The following is a 19,419-nucleotide window of genomic DNA, read 5'->3' on the forward strand; positions in this document are numbered from 1 at the left end:
TTACTGTGACTGATCTTCAGAAAAAACTTTTACTGTGTGAAAATGTGGATTAAATATTTTACCTTTTAAGATATATTTAAATGTTTTCCTAAACCATGGATAGAAAAAGCCATATAGTAATGGATTGCAGAAAGAATTTAGATATCCAAACCAGTTTAGAGAATGAAGCAGAGACAAAGGAGTGGAAAAATTTAAAAATGGATCAATTAAGATTGCAAAAAACCAAGGAAACCAGCATATTAAGAAACCCAGTATAACAATACTCAAAGTCTTAGCAGTTTTCCTGTCTTTATTCTTAGAAAGCTCATATTTCTTATTATTTTTTGAGAGCCTGTATACCTGACTCAACTCTGATGTGTGCCTTTGGGAGACAGTAAAAATTTTAACATAAATGCCTATCATAATGCAAGTAGGAGCAAATAAACCACTGTAAATAAAAAAAAAAAGTCCTCCACAGTTTGTTGAACACAATCAGGCACAAGCCTTAGCATTTAAGCAGCATTTCATAGCCTTCAATTCCAGAAGCATAAGCTTCTGAGACAACCACACCAAAAGCAAAAGCAACTGGCACTGACCAGCATGCAGCCACTATTCGTTTTATGACTGCTACAGTCATGGTGCTGAAATAATGCAGAGGGTGGCAGATTGCAAAAAAACAATCCACGGCAATGGAACAAATTTGGAAAATGGAAGCTAAACTGAGCATCAAGTCAAATCTGTAATGAATCTTGCAGAATATAATCCCAAAAACCCAGCAGTTCTCTACAGACTTCACCATGCTGTAGGGCATAATGGCAAAGCCCAGCAGAAAACCTGTTGCAGCCATGGATAAGATGAGGAAATTGGTTGGAGAATGGAGCTGCTTAAAATTTGAGATGGAAATGATTAAGGCCAGATTCCCAAAGATGGTGAGAAAGAAGACTGCTGTTATGAATAAATACATTACCCCTCGTATTCCCACTGACTTAAAGTGCTCAGGACAGGATCTGTTTCGAAACTCAGAGCAATCAGTCAAATCTTTTAGGACATTTAGAGAAAGCATAGTCAATCCTTTCTGAGACTTTTCTTTCAGAAGTGCAGTCCCATCAACAGATTTAATTTTCACAAGTTTACAAAATATTCCAAATCCTAAACTGAGAATACAAGGTAAAGTAAGTCAAGAGCATGAGCTCCATAACTAAATGAAATGCAATAATTCAGAGGCAAAATTTCTCTTGTTTTAAATAGGGACAAACTACAAGAAAATATTCTTCTGAAATACTACATGAAATTTAGTAACTGGAAGCTATTTTAAAATTAATTGGAAATAATATTTAAAACAAAGCAGTTGAAAGTTGAAAGACTTAAATTGAAAATTTAATTACCTCTTAAATTAACTAAATTATTTTATAACAGACATTTTATTTTGTATCTGGAGCACTTTGCAAAATATGGTTCTTGTACTATTTATACATCATAATAATAGTGATTTTAAAGTGATAGAAGAAAAACATACATAGAAAAAGAAACCTTTCAAGTCACTTCAATATATAAGTATTACATAGGATTTATATGTGTCTTAGAATATTGATATTTTTTCTGTGGGAGAAAAGTTATGTGAGCTGGTATACCTCAGCTTTCTTGAAGGTTTCAGTTAATGAGCTATTCTCAATGCTCATCTTAAGAGTCACAAATCAGTTGCCAAACACCCACTTACCAAATTATTTATGCTGCTGAAATCACCTCCTGTGCATCACAAAGTACCAGCAATGAATGCATCTGATGGAAATCGGTCATAGAATTGGTATGATAAGCAATATTCTTTCCTTTCCTTTCCCGATATATACACCTGTTTTCTATCATTATAATCTCACTGACTAATAGAGTGTGGAGACAGGTTGAGGTTTATCTCCTGGAATAATAGACTGTGGTCCAGCTGCAGTTGTTATAAATGAATACAGTAGTGAATAGTTTCAAGGGGGAAAAAGTTCCTTTCAATTTTCTGGGGAGAAGCAGACCCATTTCTTCTACCTCTTTTCCTGATAACTTGTTTTGGACAAAGAGCGAATTTAGAAACAGAAGCAGAAAGAGATACTCTTCGCAGCAGTTTAACCCACTTAAAATGAACATGGGAAGCAGCTCAGACCACTGATATTTTTTCCAATAGGCATCATCCAGAAATGAAGAAAATACAGAAATTTTGCCTAAAAAGATTAAAAACAGGTATGGGCAGCCAGTTTTATAGGTTAATCCTCCACCTATAAAGAGGGCAGCCTCTTTATAGGCATCTCTTAATAATACCATAAATAAATTCTCTTAGTAGACATTTTTCTGTTTTGCTGTTGCTCTGCAAAACTGCAATGTGTGTTAACAGACAAATCCCTCCTGTAACCTGGCTCAGATCAATGAAAGATGGGGATTTATTTTTATTTTATGACATTACATTTAATTCCCAATAGACTTTGTGCTAAATATACATATGCAATTTCGGGGTTTACACCGACAAGAGATAAAGAAAGCCAAGTGTCTGTATTCCCAACACCGTTATTTTTATTTGCTGTGTTAATTCCTTTACCCTCATGTTTAGGGGAGCTCTTTTGGCGACTTAAGGTAGACACAAGTCATGTTGTGCCTCATTATTTCCATACTGGGCTTAAATACTGACTGAAGAGAACTATTTGATTATTTATTACTAACTGCTTTTATTCCTCTGGGCTGACTTCACTAAAGCAACAACAACAAAAGACAAGCTCAAGCTTTCTCAAATAACTGTTTTCTCCTGTTGGTAACTGAGGAAGTCCAAAGGATATGGGGTGCACTCTCTTTTCAGTGTTCCCTCTCTAAATGACAGATAACTTTTAGTCTGTATGCTAGGAGCACCAGATGTTTAAGGAAATTGACTTTTCCTATACCTATGAGAAAAAAGAAGTCAAGACATCTAGGAGCAGGCCTTGGAAGTTCCCACTGTATAAGTTACTGTGGATCCAGTCTCTTAAGAAATTAATTTGTTTTACAAAGGGTGTCGTGTAATCATTTCACAGAAACATTTTCAATTACCCATGCAGCTAGTTGGATTTGAAGCGGCAGCATGAAGGTGAAAAGACCCTATTAATAAACCTACAAAGTAGGAAATTAAATGTACCTGGTTATGCAAAACCATGTAACATTGTGCAAGACTCAGTAAATATTATGGGAATTGAATTTCATAGAATCACAGAATTGTTGATGTTGAAAGGGTACATTCTGCCCCATCATCCAGATCATTAATGAAGATGTTGAACAGGATTTGACCTTGCACTAACCCTTAGGGTAGATCACTAGTTGCTGGCCTTCAACTAGACCATGCCAATGATCAGCACCCTCTGGGCCTGGACAGTTTGCAATCCACTTCACGGTCTTCTCATCCAGCCCATCTTTCATTATTTTCTTTGTGAAAATCTTATGAGAAACAGTGTTGAAAGCCCTCCTGAAGACTAGGTAGATAATAACAATGGCACTTCCTTTGTCTATCAGGCCAGTCAATTCATCATAGAAGTTAATAAACTTCAGTCTTTGTCTAATGGAAACAGATTAGTCAAAAAGTGGTTACAGGCAAACACAGTCTTTTTCTGAATTAAGTCTTCAAGTGCAATGTGTGGAAGTAGCATCGTACATAATGAAGATGATCATAAAATCTGCAGAAATAGAAGAATTTAATAGAACACCTTGTCTAATGTTTGACTGCATCCAGTATTTTCTCCCTTGTTGAATGGATATTAATGCATTGTTGAGGACAGAGACTGCACAGTGTGGAATGCCTAGATGAGTTAATGATTTAAGAAAAGCCATTAAAGCAATATTTATGCATTTTGACAGGTCATTTTTTTTCTGTTTGAAGACTTCACTAAAATATTTTTTTAATCTAGGAATTTAAAATACTCCTTTTTGGAGTTACTCTTTCCTTTTTGAGCTTTCCAGAAGGGTCTTGCTTGGGCAGTTGGGGCTTCTCCTCTTTTCCCATCCTCCTGCTTCTGGTATCTGAGTGACCATGAGATTTGGACACAGGTGGCATGACCATGCATGAGGTGCTACGTCAAACCATGCACTAAGGCAGGATACAGGCAGCAGTTTAGGACTCTGAAAGTTGCTGTCAGTTTTGTACAAAGCGTGGAAAGAAGGTAACATTGCAAATGGTCCTCACTGGTGACAAAAGGAACAGATGTAAGTTTACTGGTGAAACAGAGCCTTTCTGGAATAATTGCATTGCACAAGTTTTTGGGGAAGTCAAAATATTTGAAATCATCAACAGGAGAATAATTTGTTTTGCAAAGTAAAGTGTTTAACAAGGTCACTAATTAAATGTGTTGATAGGGAATTTGACAATACCCTTTGCACTTCATTTGCCTTATGATCCTTTGAGATTGCAGTAAGGTATATTCTGCTCCACCAGATTTAACTCATAATCTGATTAGACAACAGCATCAGGCATTTTTCTTATGCTTTCCTAATTTATTCATGTCTTGGGTTCAAATAGAGTCCCTGTGGCCTCATTAACACATCTAACTTGCCTCACCCTGACCCTGGGAAATAGCCTTACACAGTCTGTGATTAGAGCTAATGAGAGAAAATAACCTGGGACTTCATTACAGTCACTGTGCCAGACAACGCTCTCAGTAAATAGAAGACAAGGAGGCTCTTTGGGAAAGTGCCACCTTTAAGTAATAGGACACTGGAGGAAAAAGGTATTTCTGAAACTTTCTGAGCTGGGCCATGCACAAGGCTGGCTTATATTTTAGTTTATTAAGAACAAAGAAGACAGCCTTCTAGGGGTAAGTGAAGCACACCAGCAATCTGTATGTGGAAGCACCTTCTTCTGCAGAGCATAAGTATTGGTGACACCTTGGCTAGACTGGCTTGCCCAGAGAGTTTTTCATGTGTACACTGAAAATTTCTTTTACTATTTCCCCTTACACTAAATGGATTATGGTGGTCCTATCCAGCCACAATGTTTGGATGCCCTCTCTACTGGTTTTGGCTGGGAAAGGGTTAATTTTCTTTTTAGTAGTTTGTGTGGTGTTGTGGTTTGGATTTGTGATGCAAGCAGTGTTGATAACACACACAATCCCCATTTAAGCTAAGACTGAGCAGTGCTTACACAGTATCAAGGTTTGAGTAGTCTGGGGGTGCACAGCAGTTTGGGACGCAACATCTGAACCCAGCTGACCAGAGAGATACTCCACACCATATGATGTGCTCAGCAATAAAAACCTTGGGTGAAGAAGGAGGAACTGGGGTGTTGGGAGTTATAGTGGTTTTTTTTTTCCAAATAACTATTACACAAGGTGGAGCCCTGCTTTCCTCAAAATGGCTGAAAAACTGCTTTGTGGGTGAGAAGTAGTGATATGTTCCTTAATTTGCTTTACTTGCATGCATGGCTTTTGCTCTACCTATTAGACTATTTTTATCAGCAATTTTTCTCACTTCAGGAATGTGGCTATGGCTTCTATGTGTTTATAAGAATTAGCTTTGCAGTAGGGTCCAGGCACTGTCCGCAGGGACATGCTCTATTTGAACGACAGTCTGTCCTGCAAGCAATCCTACTCATTCATAAACTCCTCCTGCAACCAGAAAACAATGCCTGAGAGATACCACAGGTTATGAAAAGAAAATTACCAACTGCAAGCTCTACAGCTTGCAGCTGAAATTTCAGCTGTACAGCTGAAATTGTCTGGAAACACAGTAATATTTCCAGATTTTCAGGGAGATAGGATTGTAAGGAATAAAGGGAAAGAAACAGCTTTGTTTACTTCCCGAAGGGACTACATTATCATGTGCTGATTTTACTATACTTTAAAATGCCTTAGATTGTATTTGACATAGAGGATCTATCTTTCCTTCAATCTAAGTTATGACCAGACAAAAGGAGGTATCACCTGGCAGCACTTCTGAAATTGTTACTTCATGAGAGATCAAAGTGTGGAAGTGATCACACATTTTATTTCAGAAAGTAACACTGTGAGGGTGAGAATGTTAATTACAGCTGGGCCAGACTCACTGGAAATGAAGGAAGAAAATAATTACCTATTATTTATTAGAAAGAGATTTTTTAAAAATTTATTTTGCTTTATTTTTGTGAGATTACATATTAAAGCAGTCATGTTGTCATTAGCAAGGAACCAGAGTAGAAGTGCTGATGTGGTGTACATTTCATTGTTCCTTTTTATGCCATTTTTAGGAGGGCAAACTTTACAAAATGGCAATGAAACAGTAATATACACAATTTCAGATCCTGATACTTTGCCCTGCTGAAATGTATAATCATTCAATTTTAATCTTTTCAGCATAGAGTGCTTCAGTACTCCATAAAGTACAAAAAACAAAGACAAGATACAAATATGATGCACTTTTACAAGGAACACGAATGGAGGACATTCTGCTGAGTGTAGCTCTTACTTCAGTATAGAATCATCAATTTCTCTCCATGGTCTCTTAGATACTGATCATTTCCTGCCCACTCCCAGTACTGTTCCTTCATGATTCAGCTGAGTTCAACCGCAGGATTTCTTCACAATTCTCTATATGCTTTCCTCGAAAGCTCTTACAGCATTGCCATGAGACAAAATAACAACACGCCCAAGCTAAAAAAAAGTTCTCTAAGAAGCAACTTAGCAAATAATGTTTTACATCTAAACATTCATTAGATAGACATCATTTTCTGGCATTCTCAGGTGCAATGCAGCTTTTTTGCAATTGCTTTTCACTTCAAACTTCGTATTTTTTCTTGTCTTTGATCTTGTTAAACACGCTTTTGATCTCATTAAGCAGCAAAGCCTTTAAGTGGCAAACTCATAAGTGACAAGTACTAGCTGAAATGGAAAGAGAAAGAGCAACACAAGCTTGTTGTTGTGAGAACAAATGAACACAAATATTATAATATAAACATACCTTATTCAAGAAATTAATCTGTTGCATCAGAATATTTTTTTAATTATGAAGATTTGAATTATGAGATATAAACTGCTGTAAGTTTTTTTAAATGCAACTCTTGCTCTTCTGTGCATTGCAAATAAATAGATACAATCAAAACACCACATATGAAATCTAATCTGGAATGAAAGAATACGTAAAGCACAATGGTTGCTTATCTGCTTAAACTACATTTTGTAAATAGGCAAAAAAATTTTGGAAGGAATTTCCTTCCTTCACAGCTCTTATATCTGGGAGTTCAGCCTCCAGCATGAATCCAACAGTTTAAAACATGTTAGTCTGAGAACAAATGAGTCCTGGAAGAGTCCTGTTTAAAAACTTTTCCAAACATAATAATCTTCAATGCCCTGCGAAACCACATGTAAAAAAATGCATAAACAATTGGGTTAAGAGTAGAATTTAAATAGCCAAACCAAACCAAAGCATCAATGAGAACAGGAGGTATCACGTAATTCATAAATGGATTGGTAGCTGTAAAGAAGAAGAATGGAGTCCAGCAGATGAGAAATGCTCCCATTATGATGCCTAAAGTCTTAGCAGCTTTCCTTTCTCTGCAGAATGAAATGTGGTGCTTCATTTCAAATTGCATTTTTTTTCTGCTAATTGCATTGATGGATCTTGCCTGCTTTTTGGCTACAGAGTATATTTTCCTATAGATGTACAGCATAACAAATCCAGGGATGTAAAAAGACACTATGGAGGCCACAATTCCTGAAGTTTCACTAAAAATGAGAAAGCATCCTCCTGCACAGTAGACATGATTATAAATCTTTTCTGCCCCTTTCAAGTTTAGGTCTAGAAAAATCATCCCAAAAGCAAAAGCAGCAGGGACAATCCAGCTTATACATACCATGACCACGATGACAAAAGTATTTATCTTTGATTTGTATCTTAAAGGGTCACACACAGCATAGTAGCGGTCTATGGATATGAAGGAAAGATGGAAGATAGAAGCTGTGCTCAGCATAATATCCATGCTTGAGTGGATCTTGCAGAAGAACTCCCCAAAATACCAGCAGTGCTCAACAGAGCGCACCATACTGCAAGGCATGATGAAGAATCCCAGCAGGAAGTCTACCATAGCCATTGAAAGTATCAGGAAATTTGTAGGCGTGTGAAGCTGCTTGAAATGTGATATTGAGATGATAACTGTCAGATTTCCAACCACTGTGGCCAGAATAATGCAAACCATGAAGATGTACATGGAGATACGGATGCTGTTTGACCAGGTGCTTCTTATGCAAGAGCCATTTACGGATTCACAGCACAATTGCATCCTTACTGGGGTCTCACATCCACGTAGCTATGTAGCACATGTACTGTTTTTCCCAATTCTAAGGTATGTTTATGACTAATTTTCCACTTTCTAGATGGGAAGAGCTGCAGAGAGGAAAATAAAAGAGCATTGTAAACACCTTCATTTGGTTGGATGTGCAGGAAATTCACATTTCATTATTTATGAAGGATGAAAGTATTTTGTAATTACTTTTAGCAAAATGACACTTTTATCATCTGACTTCCCTGAAAATGGGAATCTCCTTTGATAAAATAAGCTGCATAATGGGTTGTCCTCACACCAGGATAGCAGTGACTTTGAGAGGCTTGTGCTGGGCAGTGCCTTGTCCAGTGGGCAGATGAAAAGCCCTTTTCAATATCACCTGTTTCTCTTTTCAGTTCTAGTCTTCATCTATATTAGCTGGAGTACTCTATCTCCACTTTGCTCTTGAAATTCAGTAATTTTAAATTCTGAAGTTCCCTCAACTTCTTTTTGGATACAGAAATCTAAAACCTACGAGTCTAAATCTAAAACAGAAGGGCTAAAGCTGAAGAATCCATGCGTGACCTCTCCTCCAGCCCTGCTCTGATAGTGATGACTGGACAGATCAAGTTTTACTGGAAGATCCTTGCAGGCTCTAGCTGTAAATAGAGATGCAAGAAAAAGATCTCAGAAAAGAAAAAAAAAATCTGCCCTTTTGCTGACAAAATAAAATGGAAGAATCTGACTAATCTAAAACATTATCTGCTGTATAAGCAAATGGGTTTTTTCTGTTGAGCTCTAGTTTTTTTTCAGTGCTAGGCATATAGCATTACTATGTGTATTTACTATATTTGTCTGGCTTTTTGGCTAAGGCACAAACATGGAGATAAGCATTCTCAGAACATAAGTTTAGTTTGCATCCAAGGACACAAACACCGCTGTCCTCTTGTGTAGGCAGTAGCATGTCCCTCTTGCAAGTCGCTCTTTTTATGAAAACTTTTAATGACAGTACTTTATGCACTTGGCAAGCAATATTTATTTTTGAAAAATCTTTCTTTTAAATAACAGAAACATAGTGTTATTATGAAAAAATAGAGATCATTAGCATATGTTGTTCAGTACCACTATCATTATGGTACGAAATGGTTGTCAGAAAAATATTGACATGGCAATACAGCCAGTACTGATTTAATCCACTTGCTTTGGGATTTAGCTGCCTCTGGTTATTCTGGATAGAACACAATTTAAAAAATAATTTCTTTCCCATACTAAACCAAATGTAATTACAAGCCCACCATGGCACTGGAAACTGAATGAACATAGACAAAGAACTATAGATAGCAAAACCTTGACAGCTGCAACTAGCAACCAGCCTATGTTATACAGACGGATTTTGCAAGTAGGGCCAGGCAGTGGCACCCAAGTGCCAGGGACAAGGTTTACCCAAAGTCACTCTCAGGAGTGGGGAACATACACAGTGTGAATATATTTATGTACTGTTTGGGGTGCTTTTCACTTCCCCTTTTTTCTGCTGACTAATGTTTAACACCATCTCTGCTCTGTTTCACCTCATTTTAATTATCACTTCATATACATTTTCTTTCCATTTTTGTCAATCTCTTCATGTTTCTTTTCCTGCCTGTCATTCCTTCTTTCAGCACATTTGTACCTGAGGCCAGATGACTATTTACTAACTCAAATTTTCAATTTTCACAGTAGAAAGACTTAAACACCAATTTAAAGGTATCTACTGGGCATCATTGTAAATGTGTCACATAGATTTTGAACTTCATTTGTTCTGTATTAAAGTATAAATAAATTAAATGATTGTGTTAAAACAGTCTATGAAGTCAATCAAAAAGAATTAACATGCTATCTCTAATTTTCCTTTAGATTTAAAAGATTAATAACTTCCCTCTGTTTTCTGATAGATCAACTGTTTAGCCTTAAAGAAATACCATCTGCCCTGAAAACAGGTCTTCTTAAATAAAAAAAAAATCAGGAGACGATTTTTTTTTTTGATAACAGAAAGTAGAAACTCCAGCCAAAGGATAGAAAAAACTGAGATCAACTATGTGGCTTTGCATTACATGGAAACTAAATAAATCAAAACACATGTGGCAAACTGTTCAGGTGAGCTGAACTCTGAAGAAGTTTTGAAGAAGAAAGCATAATATTTTCCTTCCAGATATAGTCACAAAGGTTAAAATTAATAAAATGGAAATACAAAGAAGCATACTTTTAAAAATCTCTTCTCTTACCTTTGTCACTTCATTCTGGGTAGAAGTCTGCTCCTGACACTCGTTTGTTTTCTACTGTTTGAGTGGCACTTCTTCCTTTTAAAGATCATTTCAGAAGGCAGCTGATCATCTTCACCACCATTACAGTTCTGGGTAACACAAATTTTGAGAGAACAGGCTTTTAATCCACAGCTGGAGGAGCCTCCAGAAGCTCCAGAAGTGTGTTACTGGGGCATGCTGGTGTGATGGACAGCATTCTGGGCTGTTTGACTCAGTGGCAGCTGTTGGTGTGAATAGTAGCTCAAACTGTTTATTTTGTCATCCACATAGAGAATAAAATCGTGGCTGTAGCTCCCATACTGGCTTAATGGGCCATATTTATAGGTAAATTGAATTGATTTTAAGTACGTTTACTTGTTTGATTAAATGTTACAGTCATATTGTGAGTGGCCCAGTATTATCTAAGCAAAGAACAAAAGACACCATGTAGTCTACATCCCGTAAGCTTTTAAAATATAGCAAAATACATAAGTATATGTTGGTTACAGCAGCATGTAAGATTTCCTTGGAAAGGTATAATGTAGACAGAGTGACATGTTGTGTATCTACCAGCCTAGTCATGATTACTGAACAAACAGGTTTAATCTATCTATCTGTTAGCTCACCGGCTAACAGCTATTTGCAAGATACAACTATTGAAAAAGTGTTTTAAGTAAACACCTTCTATTGGCTGTACCAGACTCACAGATGAGAAGCATCAATTTTTGCTCCACAAAGGACCATGCAGCCTTTTAAAACAGTGATACTGCTAAATGTAAAAAAGCATTATTGTGATGACCACCAGATAAAGTCCAGCTAGGCTGGGTGCCTCGAGGGCACATGCAACAAGGTGGGTTAAGATGCTATTGCAAATTCTTCTGATGACCTGGGTTAGCTACTTCATTATGTTGTGTGCACAAAAAACAAAATGGGTGCATACAACTCAGATCTTTTATAAATTTTTTTTTTGAGGCTGCTCTCATATACGGACTGAGGTTTTGCACTACAAGGGTCTCTTTGCTATAAAAAGAGAGTTTGACAACTAAAAAAGTGCAGAAACAATGATCAGGCTAAGAGAGAAATCACTGGAGAGTGTTGAGAGGATATGTTTAGGAGAGGAGTCAGGTCCAATTCTTCAGAGCTGGTGAAAAGTGGAAAAGACATAATAGGTCCCAAATACTGGTCTGTGAAAGAGGCCTTCACCCTCCTGAGATGCACAGAGCCAGGCACTTCTCTTTGAGGAGTGAAGGTTTAGGCTTTGGTAACTACTGTCTTGACACATATGCATTTTATAGGAAGGTAAAATTTAGGGGAACAAACCCATGTTACATATGTACAACTCGTTGTCATAAAGAAGTCTGGCAGCCAGCTCATTAGGGGCACTCAGTCCAAGGCCATCCATGCATGCACACAGGGCTCTCCTTCCATGCTCCACACTCTTGAGTAACACAGGGCCAAAACTCAAGAGCATTTTCTGGAGTGGCAGCTCTACTTCAAGTGCTTGTTCCAGAGGCAGCTTCCTGGCAGCAACCTGCAAAGCCCTGGGGGAACCCCTGGGGCTGGGGTTCTCCTGCCCTGATCAGGTGTGCCCTGCTGCAGAGGGGCAGCCAACCAGCCATGGAGGGTGGGTTTTGCTTTGCCTCAAGGCAGCTCCCTGGCAGCAACCTGCAAAGCTCTGGGGGAACCCCTGGGGCTGGGTTCTCCTGCCCTGAGCAGGTGTGCCCTGCTGCAGAGGGGCAGCCAACCAGCCATGGAGGGTGGGTTTTGCTTTGCCTCCCCCTGTGCCCAGGCTCTGTGTCTGGTCAGGGAGCGCTTCCCTCCATCTCCTGGCTTGCAATAAAATTGCACCGCAAGACCCACACACATGGGAAAGGAGTGAACCACAGATCTAGGGGGAGCTGTGAGCATGGGAACGGTGGCATTTAACGGTGTTTTTGCTGAAATTAATGTAAAACAAGAGGTTTTGATATAGCAAGATAATTAAGTAATTAATCAGCCCAAATTGTCAACTAATTTAGAGTGAGAAGGAACGCAGTGGTAACAATCTTTCACTCTGTTGGTGCAAACGCTTCAAACAGGCATTTTCTTGTGCCTTAATGCTGATATGGAAAAAATATTCCAAATATTTATGTCATTAAAATATTCTCAGACTTGCTCCTTAAAATATCCAAGAGAAGCATGCCAAACTCTATTTTTATGAGAGCTCAAAGCACTTACTAAATTGTCAGTGTTTAGCAATCTTTTGAATCTGTAGTATAGTAAAGCAGTTATACATCAAAATTCAAATGAAAAACTTTTGTACAAAATTGTTGCTGTGTTTTTTTTTTTCCTAAATAAAATTATATTTCTGCAATAATTAGGTTTCATAGTTTTGGAAAACCAAAAAAAGAGAGATGTCACAATGTCTAGAATACTGTGGATCATCTACTTTCCTTGTTTGTCTTTAAAACATAAAGCAATAAAAATGGAAAACAGTGCAGAAGGGAATGGAAATAGCACTTTTTCAGACATAAAAACTATTCAAAAAATGTGTTGAAAATTATCATGCCCTTTTTACACAAAACTGTGGAAGGGACACTGGAAGTGGGAAAGAACAGAAAAGGACTTGAGAATGAGAACTATTACTGTGAACAAAAATGTCAGGAGAGCACTGGTTTCTACTGTGATTCATTTAGCTTGCATTTCTATGAGTATTGTTGGGTCAATCAGCGGAAAGTTTCTCTTTTTCACACAATTAATTTTTAAAACTGTTTCTCTGTTAGGGAAACCATGGAGGCTGTAAGGTGACCCTATGGCTGAAGAAGAGTTTTGAATAGTGTATTCACACTTCTCTTGTATGCATTTCTCAGAAGAAAAAAAAAACAAAAGAGCACAATATTAAAAAAAAAATTCCCAATAAGCTAGTAGTACAAAATAATTATTTCTTTATAGGGGTTAAACAAGAAGATCTGGCAACTACTAATCTGAATGCTACTTCTGCAAACGTGGTGCAGTTCCACTCAAGACAGTCTGAAATTAGCCCAGATTTGTACCAGAGGAATTTGGAGAATAGATGAGATGATTGAGCTGTAAACCCTTCCCACGGTTTCTATTCCTAGTTTTCAGTAGAAAATATAATTTTTCCTTGCCAAGTAAAGCCAGCTGTTTATACAGAGAAATGCAATGTTTGTACTCTTTCTGCAGGTATAGTACTTAGGCTAAGGACTATAAATCCAAACTCCAACATGAATATAAATCTCTGAAATGCACAGAGGAGTAACAGATTCCAAGAAAATAATGTTTTAATGGCAAAGCAAACATATCTATCCAAAGCAAAAAATTTATCTCTACACGGGGTGAAGGATTTGGTAGTCTCAGTATTTGGTACATATTTGGTAGTCTCAGTAAGTAGTGCCATAAAGTGGTCCAGTGCCTTCATTCTGCAGCAAAAGCTTCTCTCAGGGCTCCTGAGGGCAGGAGCAGCCCCTTGCCTCTCACTCCAGCAGGACAAGGGAAACTTTGCAGCTGCTGCACAGAGCAGAGGCACAGCAGGGCAGGTCCCTTGTGCCTTGCCAGTGCTTCTTTGCACCCATCAATCCAACAGGAATGAACTGCAGTTACTGACTGTAACTGCTTTGTTGATATTGGTTGGCTTCTGAACACCACCTCCAAAAAGAAGGCAAACACAGAGGAGAGAGGCACTGAACATTGAAAAGGTACGATCCCATTCTGCATCCTTATGGCCCTCTAATAACTTCACAGAAAGGAAAGAACCTTACTCTGAATTCATAGCTGTGTGTGAAAGAGCTTTTCCCCCAGCTATGTTTCTCTTTCAGCCATTGGGAATGAGCAGCTTTTAAAATCATACTTTAAATCATACTTACTGCTGTTGGTGCTATTGCTGTTCACTACAGAAAGAACTGTGCAGAATAACAACCATTATCTTCAGTGCTAACACTAGGAGATTAATCTTTGAGAGAAAATTAGATCCCAGACTAGCAAATCAGCAGCTCACCATATTCCAGACTGCAGGACTCGGAGATGATACGGCACAGGAGTCACTTCCTCATCACCAGCCGGCGCAGGCTGCAGATACAGTGTGGAACTGACTCATCCCACACCAATTCTCCCAGCTAAGTGGCTGCATGCTTGGTCTGACTGGTTCACAGCCTGCTGGGAAAATCTCATCAACAGGATGAAGTTAATCTTAAATATCCAGAAAAGATAAGCATGTAATAGTGGCTTGTGCCACTAGTGTATGCAAAGATGAATCAGTTTGGAGTAAGCTAAAGCCAGGCTTCTTTCATGAGAAGAAGCATGCAAAGTGAAGGAAATGTTTGTTGTGGTCAATGAATAGATGGAGCTAATAGCACTGAACTGTTTTTAAGATCATCCAATATTTCACTTACTCATTTCAGTTTTGTGTAATGTTGACAAATTTTAACACTTTCAGTTATCTTTAAAAATTTGATTTGCCTATCCCAGAGTGGATATTTCCCAAAAGCTCAAAGCACAATACTTTGACAATGTCTGACAACAAGACTGATTAAAAGACATTGTTTCCTTTTAAAGAAAAATTTTACTAGCTGCTTATTTATGATGCTCAGGTGTTTATATGATGTGATTTGTAGCAGGGACTTAAGAGCTGTTGCTTTCCTATTTATATACTTTTACCATACCAGAGAACTATACCTGCAGCTCAATGACAGCATCCCCCATCCTCAAACAATAGTTTTTGTATTGCTGTGGAACCCAAGAAGGAGCATCCTTCCAGGAAAAAAAGTAACTCCAGGGAAAAAAACTGACCCACTTTGGGTCGGTTTGTGTGTGTCATTCGGTGGGCTTCATTGGTGGAGAGCCAGGCATTTCAGCTCCTGCTCCCCAGAGGTTTCTGTGAGCCTGTAGCAGGACCCGTGGGGCGCAGGCTGCAACTTCTCCCCTGGGTATTTGGGGCTGTGATAAGCTTGGAACTTAGGAAATTATGGTACTGGTAAGGTGGCACAAAGGACATGAGGCTGAACAAGAAGAACAACTCATGGTGAAATGAAAGTCTTGAAATGTCACATTGTGGTCTGGAAGTGTGACTACTGGAAGCCACTGAGCACTAAAATTGCTAATAAAGACTTACATGTCAATAAATGATATCTTCTAGCTTGTCTTCTCATGGACTGTTCTCTATTCATTTCACAAATGCTTGATTTGACTACAGTAGACACATGCTATTTTCTCAGAAATATTGAATCTGACTGTTTCTGGTAGTCCTTTTGAAACCCAACAGGCTGCAGATGCCAGTGCTAATGCACTGTGGGCCATTTTTAAGGGGACAACCTGCCAGGGTCATCTTTTCCTTCTGCAGCCATTTCTTGCTGTAGGAAGCAGCGATGCTGTGCATGAACACCAGTGGTATCATGACACTGCAGAAACAGCAACACAACTAGTGCAGAAATTACCAGTGCCAGAGGCTGTGTCCTTTCTTGCTGGAGCTTTGCTCAGGAAGACATGCCTGGGCAGCCCATTTTTTCACCAGAAAAGCTTTAATTATCTTTTCAGTAGGTGCTATATATCAATTGAATACCAGGTCACTGAAGAAGAGGTAAGGGTGCACTGAAGTAGAATTGAACTTGATTTATGACTTGTTATCGAGTCCTTACTAACTGGCTAGCTCCTGCCAATACACAAGACACTTAGAGGGAACAGATGGCAGCAGGAGGTTTAAATGTTCCTCTACCATCTTGCATACATTTTTGTTCATGCAGGTGAGGACTGATGAAGAGAAAGCATCTCTCTCTTCTCCTCCCTCCCTTTTTTATCCCCTGGAGTCCATTTTGTTCTTATCTGCAATTCTCCCTTCTACTTGCAAATGATTGTAAGTCATCAAGATCTAATGATGAGCCTTGGCAAATCAGAGAGGAACACAGGTCACATCCTTGGTGACAGAAGGGGCAGCCATTTATAAGAAAAGGCTCAGCAGAAAACAACTGGCATTGTAAGACAGTGTATTGTATTGGCAAAATACCTGAGTGGTTACATTCAGTGTTACACAACCTTCAAGTACAAGAGGCTTCTGTTTTTGATTAGTCTAATGCTGAGCTTGGAAGAATTCCTGCAAAGAGAGGTTAATGCTAACATGAATAAACAACCAAAAGGCCTAGTGTAACACAAAAGATAGTCTCATAAACTCTTCAACAAAATAAATGTTTAAGTCTATTGCTAGGTAATGATGACTGATTAAACTTGAGCTTTTATATACACACAATCCTCATACATACAGCCATCTGATACTCATAAGGTTCAGCTAATTGACACTAGTTATGAAAAGACCACACATATTTTTTTACTCACACCTGCTAAAAGCTTTCTGTCTTTCAGCCTAGCTACCAGGAAGTACCTAATTATTTATTAATGCCCATGTTTTTACTGTTTGCTCTTCCCTCCTGTGAATCAGTGTCAGACATATTTTATTTCTTCTTAGACACGAATAATTCTTCTTTTTAAAACAATGTTCCCATTAATGAATTACAATGTGTTTTCACCATTTGTTTATGGTAGTTATTGCAGCCAACTTGGCATAAGGACATCTCTGAGAAAATTGGAGAAGACAACCACTTAACAAGAAGGGGATGGGAAGAAAATAAAGGTTTGTACATTTTTTGGATCAGTTTTTGTACACTTTGTAAACTGGTGATAAACTAAGGTACTGGGAATATCACAGGATCAGCGCACCTAACTTTTGTCAGGATGGGAGCTATATCAGTAACTATCTCTAAACTCTTCGGGGCAGAGTTGATGATTCCCAACCTCAACCAAACCCAGACAAGTTGTGTGAGACCCTCCATGCAGAGGGAACTGAAAAAAACCCACAGATTATGACTGTTTGAGTTCAAAGCTAAACGTAGAACAGCTCTGTTTCTGCAGATGCACAATCAGTAGATGCAAACTGAATGTAGCCACCAATGTTTTTAGTGGTAGTATAGCAAACTCACTGCCCACATTTGACTTTATTGGACCTCAACGAAAAGAGCATTAAGTCAAGATTTCTGGCTCCTACTGGAGGCAAAATAAAAGGAAGGGAGAGATTTATGTATTATGTAGCAGCACTTAGCCAGCACAGGAATAAATGCTATATGGAAAACTTAGGTCTCTGAAAAGCATGGGAGAGTGTATCCTAAAGAGTCTGTAAGTAACATGGCAATGGCATAGGCCTAGAGTTCACTGTACTTTCTTGCTCAACTTAATGGAAACTGTCTGTCAGTACTATATTTTGTCTATGAATTTCATAAACATTGCAGAATAAAGGTTCGGTTTTTCCAAAATCATCCATAAGTTTGACAAGAAAGTCTTGCCTGAACCACCCCTCTCTCCCCCCAACAATGAATTTTCCTTAGAGAGCCCTAAAACTAGAACTGAATAGACCTTTTTCAGTTTACAAAAATCAATCTCAGATGGCTGGAAAACACATCAAGGTGAATTGCAAAATAGAAAAATAACCATTTATAAAAAAGTGACCTTAATGTTTCTATGTATTTGACTTTGGTAAGTTCAAGTGTGTCTCGTACTCCTAATGTTCGTTTAGAAATAAATGTTCAAAATTGCTGTTACAAAAGTCATCACTTGCTATTGAAGACTATCTCAAAGGTATTAAAATTATTTTTTTTAGTTTTATGTTATTATATTTTTCAGTACATAAGCTGGGTGATCAACTGTATGCAAATATTCATTCTCCCATTTTTCTGAAGGGGGATATCCTAAAGATTGACTATATGTTTGACATTAAAATCTATCCCTGCTTTGTATACTCATTAATCTTGTATCCTGACATTATCACAGCTCCCAGACTATGAGGTTATCAATCAATTTTAACAATAGAAGCAGCAAATGAAGATGGATAGACAAAGTTAAAATCATGCAGTTACAATGCATTTCCTATATTGTACATATTTGTAGTAGAAATTCCCTGCTGCCATGAGAATATCTGAACAGAAAATGGATTATTTCCCTTGAAACTTTCTAGTATTGAGAGGCTACAAGAAATATTTTAATACTTTCATGGCCGTTAATTTTTTTTCCCAGACTGAAAGAGAAAATAACATTGTGTTGTCAACATGCAGTTTCTGTTTCACCATTCAGCTGTGTCTGATTCACAGACAGACAACACTTGGCAATGTTGTCATGCTCATCTGTGGCTTCAGTAGGAGGTAGTGTTTGTCTGCAGCGTTAAAAGATTAATTTTTAGAAGGTGTACTATAATTATTTCTCTGTTGGGGCTCCATGACATCTCATGGTCCATCACAAGCCACAAAGAAGCATTCCTGTATTAGCTGTTGTAAGTTTTACAATAACTGCTGCTCTCTTTATTGACCTATGCAAGCTATTTCTCTTTTTCAACTTTGTTGCTCTGGTGGTGGACATTGGCATTGCTAACACCATCTAGATGAAGTGGGGCTCTAATTCAATTGTTGGTTAATTAGAAATTCTGCAGTTCAAATGCAGGTCCTTGTCATTCTGTCAGTCACCCACTGTAACTGCACTGATTCAATGTACCCAGGAATGGTGTCCCATACTGTCAGTAATTCACCCATGAGAACAGGAGTTGTTCACAAACATTTAGCTTTGAATTACTTGGTTTAAAACTTGCACCACCTCTGATTGTACCTCACTGTACCACATTATTTAATGCATAACTTGAGGTCATGATGACTTAAATATATGAGTAAAGACATGGCTGAAGAGTCCTTCTCTCTTTAAAACTCCAGATTATTAAGATTTTGTTTCTTTTTTTCCCCCAAGGCCTCCTTACTTTAATTCAATATGTAAGATAAAGTACATTAGATTTTACTCCAATTTTCCCCAAAATTGTTACTTTTTTTACTTAAGGTAGCTGCAAGGTTTGGATCATATTTGTTTAAATGGAGTATTTTTATGCCTTCATCTGAAGCCTTGCATCAATAAAATCTATTA

The 19,419-nt window shown here is 38.0% G+C and overlaps 2 protein-coding genes across 2 annotated transcripts; both read right to left on the reverse strand.

Annotated features, from left to right (window-relative positions):
• TAAR2 (trace amine associated receptor 2) lies at positions 1–1,042 on the reverse strand. The gene is given in 2 exon segments (XM_041424033.1): positions 1–426; positions 428–1,042. Coding segments are annotated over 2 exon segments (1,041 nt in total).
• Positions 1,043–7,219: 6,177 nt separating this feature from the next.
• On the reverse strand, positions 7,220–8,236 carry TAAR1 (trace amine associated receptor 1). The gene has a single exon (XM_041423944.1). The coding sequence runs from the start codon at positions 8,219–8,221 to the stop codon at positions 7,220–7,222; it is 1,002 nt and encodes a 333-aa protein (XP_041279878.1). The 5' UTR covers positions 8,222–8,236.
• Positions 8,237–19,419: the final 11,183 nt, after the last annotated feature.

The sequence above is a fragment of the Onychostruthus taczanowskii genome, unplaced genomic scaffold (assembly GCF_017590055.1).
Source record: "Onychostruthus taczanowskii isolate IOZ18803 unplaced genomic scaffold, ASM1759005v1 scaffold8, whole genome shotgun sequence".
Taxonomy (NCBI): domain Eukaryota; kingdom Metazoa; phylum Chordata; class Aves; order Passeriformes; family Passeridae; genus Onychostruthus; species Onychostruthus taczanowskii.

Coding starts and splice junctions, on each gene's coding strand:
- TAAR1 (XM_041423944.1), bottom strand. CDS start 8,221: ATGCAATTGTGCTGTGAATCCGTAAATGGCTCTTGCATAAGAAGCACC.